Consider the following 10,349-nt stretch of genomic DNA (forward strand, 5'->3'; position numbering starts at 1 on the left):
TTATGAGTGGTTGTGAGTAGAAGAGAGAGAAAATGTTATAGGGGAAAGTTAAATTTAGGTTTCAGTGTTCATACCGTATAATTTTTTAATATTTTCTAAAAGTGACTGTGAGTGAAAAAAAGAGAAAAGATAATGATTAAGATATAAAAAGTATTATTTAATTAAAGAGAAAAAAGGAAATGAATGATATTTAGAGGTAGAGGAAGGGAACCCAACAACTCAAAACTTAAACCGGGGCGTTTGTTTAGGCCCTAGAAAGCAAGCTTCTGAGGTACGCATATTCCGACTTGCGGCCGTATTTATTATTAGGGCATTTGTTTTGTTTTGTTTGTTAGATTGATTCTAGTAATGGGTAAGAGGCCAGTCGTTGTATTATCATCATCATCATCATCAGATGATGATGATAATAATAATAAGAAACCCAAATCTGTTCCTGGAATGGGATCAAAGAAAGTTCGGGTTTCGAGTTCTCGGTCTCATCCCGGCAGCACCAAAACTACTACTGTTAACCCTTTTCATGAGGTACTTACTTTCTTGTTCATTTTGATTATTTGAAAAATGCATAATTTTATAAACTAAATACTTTATAATTCTTCAACTTCAACGCATAACCGACTTCTAATACCAGGGTTGTTTTAACAACATTTAGTATAAATAAAAATATTGTAGATGAAATTGTTCTGTCAGGATTTTGGTGAAAGTTTTACTGGCTTCAAGGTACCTCCTGGTATGCTATTTTTAATTCATTCGTTATGTTTTCTTTTAAAAAAAAATATAAATATAATCTTTGAAACTGACATGATTGGATGTTTTGATTTAGAATATAGAAATCACAACAAAGAGTTATGGTTAGACAAGTATACACCTTCTTCTTTGGCCGACTTATGCGTTCATAAAAAGAAGGTAGCTACTTTATTTGATTCATAATGCTGAGAGTTAGGAATATTGTCATTTTTTTGTTTTATTTTTCAGGTTGAAGAGGTTAAGGCTTGGTTTGAAGAAAGAATGAGTGCCAATAAGGTACTTTTATTTTTGTCTTAATAGAACTTAATGCGCACAATTGTTGAACCTTAATGTTGTGTGACTTTGTTTCAGGGTGATATTTGTAATTATGTTCTTCTTATCACTGGACAGTCAGGAGTCGGAAAATCTGTATGTGATAATAATTTATTTTTTTATATTCTCATGTTTCTAAATACAGGTTGGAACTTCTGACCCGAAATGAATGTAATCAGATTTTGGGTTGTCATGCATACTTGAACAGGTCACAGGTCGTGTTTGGGTTGACCTGTTTAACGCGTTTAGTTAAATGGGTCGTGTTTGGATTGACCTGTTTAACGCGTTTAGTTAAAGGGATCGTGTTTGGTTGACTTGTTTGGCCCGTTAAATTTAGCATGCCGACCTGTCAACTCGTTTAATAAACAGGTCAAGCTGTCAACTCATTTAGTTAACGACCCATTTAACCCATTTGTTACAACGTGATAACCTGTTTAACCCATTTAATTAAACGGGTTGTTCTCTATTGTTCATTTGAAATGCCGACGAGACAACCCGTTTAATAAACAAGTCGACCCCCAATTTGTTTAAACACGCTTACAACTTGATTACATTTTTCTAATCATCCAAACCGTTTACAAACCCGTCAATCTGTTTGTCATGTTTACATAAACGGGTTAAACGTGTCGTATTCATCTTATACGCTCGAAATAACGATTATCATTCATCATCCTATAGGCAACAGTTCACGCAATCGCCTCTCATCTCAGAGCCACAATATGTGAATGGAACACACCAACTCCCACAATTTGGCAAGAACATATACACACCACAAATTCAGGTATTATTTCAATTTTCAAATACTTCTATTATTATATATTATCATGATTATAGCATTTTCGTTTTCTAGGGTTGCGTTACACGTCAAAGCTGGATGAATTTGAGAATTTCGTAGAAAAGATAAGAAAATACGGATTAATTTCTTCATCTTCAACACAGGACCAACAAAAACCATATATGATATTAATCGATGATCTTCCGGTAATAAACGGGAAAATTTCTTATGGTAGATTGCAACGGTGTTTGCATCTTCTTGTGGGGTGTGTTCGTGTTCCAACTGTCATATTGATAACAGATTACAGTAAAGAAGACACAGGTGATTACACCTCACGATGTTGGGAAGATCTTCAAACGTTTCTTCAAAGTGTCGGGGCCTGTAAGGTTATATCTTTACTACTGATATTATTATTAGTTTTTTTCTTTTCAATACGGTTATAATCAACCAAAGTTTATAATTTTGATGTTGTTATAATGTTTTATGTTGGGCCCTTGAAGACAAGTTTTTAATATAATTTGGTGTAAACAGTTTATATATGTATAAATGTTAAATTATTTGTATTTAACGAGTTAGATAAAAAATGTGATAATTTTGGCAAATTTTCTGTTTTTCTCACATATATTACAATTTTGGTATTTAGCCTAACCCATGAATGTACACGCACATATATATATGTGTGTGTGAATTTATACATGCGTGCATATATCCATGCGCATACATACATACATACATGCATGCGTATATGTATACATACACACACATATATGTATATACAGTATAGTCATGATATGCGATTTTTATTATATAGGTGGCGTTTAATCCGATCACGGTTAACTCGATTGCAAAAGTGCTTTCCAAAATATGCAAAGGAGAAAAGGTTAGAGTAACACCTGACCAGATCAATGTCATAGCTAAAGCCAGTGGAGGTGACATCAGACATGCAATTACATCTTTGCAGTACTTTTCTTTAAAATCAGGCTCAGTTGAAAAGGGGTCCCACAAGATTGATTATTTGGATGACGAGTGTACGTTACCGTTTGGCAGGGATGAAACGCTCTCACTGTTTCATGCCCTTGGGAAATTTTTGCATAATAAAAGAGATACAGAATGTGTAATTGCATCTGGTATGTTCTCGGTTTGGTTTTTTAGTTTTTGTAACTGATTGGCTTCAGTTTTAAAAGGGTTGGTTTGTTTGGTTACTAAAAAAGATTGTTTGGTTAATTTGATTAATTGCCGGCTTCAGGCATGGGTGAACTTAAGCTTAATTTTAATAATAAGTTTAAATTTATTGGTGGAATATAATGTTAGCTATTTTATAATTTGTAATATAGAGATTAAATGACAAGTATAATGTTATTTATAAAAAGTTATAGCATAACTTTTTTCACATATATGTATATATCCTTTATAAAAGTAAAAAATATAGAGGTTGATTTTATTGTCGGTTTTGTTAATTCGGTTGTTCATACACCCATAACAATAACCGAATCATACAAATCAGTTATATTTGGGTCGAATAAAGTATTACTAATCTTTTAATATATAATAGAGTATAAGTGACAACCAAAATGTTATTTGTAAAATTATAACAAAACTTTCTGGTATATAATATATTAATTATAAGAACAAATCACAGAGGTTGATTTTGAAGTTGGCTCTGTTAAATCAGTTATTTATGCACATGTGACAATAACCGAACCATAAAATCCATTTATAAAAGAAAATTATAAACAAACCTTCGGTTTATCAATGGGTTTGGTTTTTGTGGTTATTTTGGTCGTGGTTCGGTTATTCGGTTTTTCTTCTCACTTCTAAGTTTCGAGTAATGTTGGTTGACCTCTCTTCCTATGTTATTTTAGACACAGACTCCCTCTTTTTAAAGGATGATTTTACAAGACTGCCCATGAAAATGGACCCACCAGAGAGGGTTCTTGGTCAAGCGCACGGTCAAGCAAGACACATTGCTGATTTCTTACACGAAAACTGTACGCGCCTTATCTACCTTTTAGGATTACTTATTATTATATTGTTGCTATTAATATTATATTTGCTACTCAATGGTGTTTATACACGAGGTTTCCAATTGTTATTATTTTTTCAGTTTTAGATTTTGTGCACGATGAAGCTATGGACGATGCGTGGGTTGCAACTTCGTATCTAAGTGACGCTGACATACTTCTTGCTTCACTTACTGGATTGCAATATAATAATTATGTGGCTGAAAATATTATCCAGTCAACTGCTGCATCAGTGGCGGTGCGTGGCGTGATGTTTGGCAACCGTCATCCCCTATCCTCAAGGTATCATGATAGGGTTTGATATGTTCTGATTGTGATTGATTGAGTTTAGAGAAGAGAATGAGTAAAAAAAATATCCGAACAATTGTATTAAGAAAACGTAAAGGAAAAGTTACAAGGATAATCCAATGCCTAACCCTCTCTCACTGCATATGCAGGAGCCATGGCAATACCATCTTAAACGTAAACATACTCTCCCCTCCCTATTAGCTATTGATACCTATTTATAGAAATATAAGTTGCACTTGACCTCCTCCCAAAATAGACAAATGGCATTTAGACTAGAACTAGAACATGATTCCTATCATGTCACATCTTCAACGTCTATAATTTTGTCGGTGGCAAATTGGGTGGCGCAGTCAGGTTAGCTAATGGGTCAAAATGGCTTGGAGTGGGAACGGTTTTTATTTTTTTTTCTACAAAAAAATAATGCTTAAAATTTGGTTAAAAAATTTATATGACCCATTTATTTATTTATTTTTCATATTTTACCCATTCGACTTACTATGTTGAAAACATCACCTCATGTTATGATTACAAAAGAGTTTTTTTGAACTAAAAATTGACGGTTGTCATATGTTCTTTCTGTTATAGGTGGCATGCCATCCGTCGTCCAGTGCTGTGGCAGGTTGACCAATCACTACGGCACAATAAGGTTTGGCATTCTTCAATTACAAATACGATAATAAATTGCTTTTAAAATTTAAAGGTTTTATGCATTGAAAACAATTTTGGTTGCTTTGGTATATCCAAAGTTAATAGTTTTTGTCTCTCTCTCTTTTTTTTTTCCTAACTTATCATCAGACTCAGTTCACATGATTTGGGGTGTAAACGAGCCGAACTGAGCTTGAGCTCCGCTAGGCTCGCTTAACTTACAAGACTCGAACTCTGCTTCTTTCAAGCTCTGTTTTCAAAGCTTGAGCTCAGCTTGCGAGTAGTTTTTCAAGGTCAAGCTCGGCTCGTTTATTATTTAATATTTAATTATATATATTTTTTCATTAACTTTTATGTACAACAAATATATATTATTTAGTTATTTTTATCGTAGCTTTATACATAACAGTTCTTATACACATATTTATATAATATATTAAATAAAGTTTATAAAATAATAGGCCCGTTGAAGCTTGCAAGCCAGCTCAGACTCGGGCTCGTTTATTAAACTAACTTATTTTTAGGCTCAGTCTTGAGCTCTTTTAAGCTGTGCTTGCTTCGAGCATTTAGCGAGCCAATCTCAAGTAGCTCATGAACAGTTTTTACTTTTAACGAATGGATTATGAACAACTAATTGGTATCATGTCAAATTGACTAGCCCATTTCTGGCATTTCTAATTTATTGATTTCAAGATTAACATCCAAGCATCATAAATGATGTCATGATGCAGAAGGATATGGTCGGTCAAAGAACTGCAGCTTATAACGGTGTGAATGTGTCTGATGTTTCCGTTATTGCAACCGAGTGGAATCCTGTTATGAGGTGGCTAGGGTTTAGAGGTTTTGATAATGACAAACGATACACGGGATCAATGGTTGATGATGGCATGGAGATTGATGATGAAATAGAAGATTGGTAGAAGATGGTAATGATGATGAAATATTATTATATTGGTAGGTTTTGTAGATGGTGATATTTTGGGGAAGCAAACTTGTTTTAGCTTTATGTAAATGGTGTAAATTTATGTTGGTTTTTCTTAAAACTCTGTATTTGATGGTATTTTTAGAGGCATATTGTGATCCACTCAACAATCATGCGATGCGATGAGGTTTACTGGTTTTATCATGTCTTGATGGGATTCTAACTCTGAACTAGTTCTTAAGGATAATGCAGACCTTCCACATTAGTTTTGTTAATCAAACATCTGAGGTTGTATAGCATTTTTTAAATGTTTTGTTACTGGATAATGTATCTTTAATTACACGAGTCAAATTATGTTTGATTAACAGGTTTTAATAGTTGGTTATCAATATGGGAGACAGAAACGCCTATCGGTTTGGTTTGGTTCGGTCCAGTCTTAAAAACAATGATAAATATATCGTGTAAGATATTATGTTTTTCCGTTCTTCAGAAAAATGATATGATCTTAGATTAAATAAAATTAGATAAGAAAGAAAAGAAAATGTAAATTGGTTCATTATTCGGGTTAACTAAAGTTAGACATGAGTCAATGAGACGTGTGACCAAGTGACCAACTAAGCCTGCTAACTTTTCTAACTTAAAATATGTTAGCATTACCATAAATATTGTTTGTCTCCACAACCTATTATTTCCCAGTGTCACCACCACCACGATTGTCGCCTTCGTCCTGGCCACCATCATTGCGCTTCCATCCGTCCAGCCACCCCTTACACTATCTTGTTGCTGTACACAGTGCCACAATGCTTTGGGTGAACCGGTTTTGATATATATTTTTTCTAAATGACTAATTTTAGAAGTCTAAACCGATATGCTTTCATTTGGAGGTAATTGACAAGAAGTGGGAAACATCAATGGTCCAGTTGCACAAAAGAATATTTTTGGACGAAAGTCGCATTATTGGCCATACCACAAGGACGATTTTAGCACTTTACTCATTTAAGTTTTAATAAGTTTTTAGGCCCAACATATTGTTGTTTACATTTAGATTTAATTGGTTTTAGCTTAGTTATGTTCACACATCTATGTTCACTTATGTTCGTTTTCTTAACATTCGAGTTTGATTGTTTTCTTACACATTCATTTTCTTAACAAACAAACATTACACATTCATTTTCTTAACAAACAAGAAAACCTTGTTCGTCTAACTATTCGAGTTTGATTGTTTGTTCGGTTAAAATTGAACGACAAACATGAGCATGCTTCGTTCGTGTTTGTTTGTTTCATTTACAGCCCTAAATAAAGTTGTTTCTCAACTAGTATAATAACTGTAAAAGAAACAGGAATAATAATGCATCTGAACTCTATGTTTCATTTATTGGAAAGACAAATTTTAGATAAACCTAACTTAAGCTCGTGGACTAAACACGATTAAACCGTAATACTAATAATCTAATGTATCCCCACACCCTGCCGATAGCTATTGCTATTTGTGGGATTTACTGGGTACGGTTGCTGTTTTTGTTGTTACTAATAATCTAAACACAATTAAACACTAATACTAATAATCTAATATATATTTAAGAATAGCAAAGCTTGTTTGATCTTGACTGTAGGGGAAGGCACATACTGAGAGGTCAGGATTTGATGAAAAACCTTGGACCAAAGATCCTTTGAAGCTTGACAACTCACACTTTTTGTAAGACGTTTAATTTTTTTGTTCACATTTTTTCTTTTTATAAAACTGTTTTTATAAAACTGAGAGTTGTGTTTAATTATATGATGATAAATCAGGGAGCTTTTAAAGGGAGATACTGATGGACTGTTGAAACTTCATACTGATAAAGCGTTAGTCGAGGACCCAAAGTTTCGAAGCTATGTTGAACTTGATGCGAAGGTATGAAGATGCATTCAGTTTTATTAAGTTGTTTCTCATATTCGAGGGAAAATGACAGAAAACTGAAAAACCGAACCAAAACTAAATTAAGCGACGTAAGGGAACTGAATAACCGAACCATACAAAGAAAACGACAGTTCGGTTTTGTATTTTTCGAAAATCGAATTTTATAGTTCATTTTCGGTTTTGTATTTTCTGTAAACCAAAAACCCTAAAAAATTGTTTTTTAATGTTTGTTATTGAATTTATGGATAAAATTTTTATTTTTAAATGTTAAGAACTGTATAAGAAATTAACAAATGTTTAGACAGCCACAACTAGAGGTGCACACAGAAACCGGTTAACTGGTTTCTAACCGAAAAGCTAACCAGTCGGATCCTAACCGGTTACTAACCTATCCTAACCGCCGGTTAGTAACCGGTTTATATTATTGATCTCAAAACCGGTTACTAACCAGTTAACCAATTTTTAAATCAATATTTTATTAAAAACCGGTTTTTAACCGACCGGTTAACCGATTTTTATTTTATTAATTTATCAAAACCGGTTAGTACCCGACCGGATTAACCGGTCTAACAGGTTATTTCCCGCGAAAAAAAAAAACCGGTTAGGAAATTAACCGGTTAACCGATTTGTGCACCTCTAGCCACAACCTTGTAAAGAACATGTTTCAAACCCGAGCAAAACCCAAGATTGTTAATAATTAACTAACAAAAACTTTTAGGCCGAAGTTCGTCATATTTTGGGCCATCTTTTTCAGTCCAAAAATCATGCGCAAATTGCCAAGTAGCAAAATCGAAAAAAACCAAAACTGGAACAAACCCATCGTTACAATGAAGAACGAATAAACTTAACAATTCTAAAAAGACGCGGTTTTTGGTTCGATTTGAGCCCAAAACCAACCCATACACACCCCTTGAAAGTGATGCGAATGACCATTTGACTTGACATTTTACCTAAATTGCCATTTGACCAAATTTATAAACATAGAACCATTAAACATTTACAAATGATTACATGAAAGTATAACTCAGTCAAAAGATGCCAGGCATGGATGCCACCATTGGTGCCGTATTGGGCTTAAAATTTGACATTTATGTTGCTATGTGTCATCTCACCATTGGTGAAAGGTCATAATGGGTTGTGGTTTTTCATATATCCATTTGTTGGAATGATGGAAGATGCATTCTTCAAAGACTATGCTGAGTCACACAAGAAGCTTTAAGAGCTGGGATTCACCCCACCATCTTTTCTAAAATCAAACACTGCAACAGCCTTGTTGGCACACACTGCTATAGGGGTTGCTGTTGCTGTTGCTGTTACAGTGGTCATCCTCAGCTACTTCTATGAAGCCAGAAACAACACTCATATTTGATTTTCGTTCATAAATAAATTGACACATTGATTGTCATTGTTCAATTAGCAAACACACAATAACTCAAAAACTGAATTACATTAAGTCTCATGCATAACCCCATGTATATATTGATAACTAAAACATTAGGCCCGGGTCATATGGGCCCACTCAATAAATAGCTAATAGTTACAACTAGTCGGGATTGAGTTTAAAACAACTTATTGGCTTATTGGTTTTTTTCAAAAAACAATAAGTTAAAAAAACGTTTGGCAATCACTAAAATCTTTCTTATTTTAGTTTTTAAAAGGGTTAAAAGTTGTTTTTTAAAAGTCACAAATACTGGCTTTTTAATATTATCCAGTTTGAACTTTCCTTTGACATTTTGATGTTCTCGTTCTGTTTTACGTCCCTTTTTACATGTTTTGTCTGTTTTGCACGAAGTATAATCCTCAAGCATATATATCCATTTTCCTTTTACATACAAGTTAGGCTACAGGTAAAAAAAACATAGGATTAAACCATTAAATGAAACTTGACTTACCTAATCAGAACAAAAAAAGAATGAGCGACCTAATTAAAATTGGATGCTATTTTATGAAGTTTCGCTAATTGGACTACATTTTTCAAATCGAAGTTAATCTATTCCCAATAAAGATACACATAGATCTCAATTACAAAAATTGAGTTTGTTGGAAGAATTAAATAAGTTAGTTTTACATGCTTTTGTGCGACGTAATGTTATTGTTTGAGACTAAAAAAAATATAACATAAAAATAATTTAATTCTTGTTCCTTACTCTAAGGAATCAAGGGAATATGCTTTGGCGTGATGCCAAGGCATATTCCAATTGTTCTACCAAGATTAAACACGAAAACGGGTTACCAAATTAAGCAAAACCGACATGAAATCAATCAAAAAAGAAAAATGGGTGTGCAGATGGGTCCACCGCACGGCGCGCCCGGTGGGGGTAAGTCCCACGCATGGCGAGGCCCTCAGCGATTCATGCAAACTTTATTTTTTTTTGACAAAACCGGTCCCTTGACTTGCTAGAATACAATATTAAACACCAAACACCAAGATACATGAAATTTAGTTTGTAGCTTGGTTAAAATCATAAATTAATAATTCTTAAATATAAACTAATATAAAACATCAAAAAAATGAAACCCAAAGTTTTAAACGGGTAGGGTTTTCGAGTTTGGAACATAGCAATGTCAGCAGCTGATTCAGGTCATCACACTCAACTTACCAACACAGGTGCTGGAGTTGGTCAAATGAATGATGATAGGAATAATGCAACACATAGATCTCAAATATGGCAATTTTGCAGGTATAAAACATCTCATCCCCACATTTATGTAACATTTAAGATCTTAACATTGTTCTCTAAA

General features: G+C 33.7%; 1 protein-coding gene across 1 annotated transcript; it reads left to right on the forward strand.

Moving 5' to 3' along the window:
- Positions 1–438: 438 nt before the first annotated feature.
- LOC143632984 (cell cycle checkpoint protein RAD17-like) lies at positions 439–5,705 on the forward strand. The gene is made up of 12 exons (XM_077101376.1): positions 439–522; positions 670–727; positions 821–903; positions 973–1,020; positions 1,096–1,152; positions 1,735–1,837; positions 1,907–2,217; positions 2,643–2,958; positions 3,694–3,819; positions 3,936–4,134; positions 4,726–4,786; positions 5,517–5,705. Exons 1-12 carry the CDS (start codon positions 439–441, stop codon positions 5,703–5,705), a joined length of 1,635 nt encoding a protein of 544 aa, XP_076957491.1.
- Positions 5,706–10,349: the final 4,644 nt, after the last annotated feature.

This window comes from Bidens hawaiensis, unplaced genomic scaffold, assembly GCF_021521415.1.
Source record: "Bidens hawaiensis isolate Kalapana, Puna unplaced genomic scaffold, B.hawaiensis_p1.1 tig00006556_1, whole genome shotgun sequence".
In the NCBI taxonomy this organism is placed as follows: Eukaryota; Viridiplantae; Streptophyta; class Magnoliopsida; order Asterales; family Asteraceae; genus Bidens; species Bidens hawaiensis.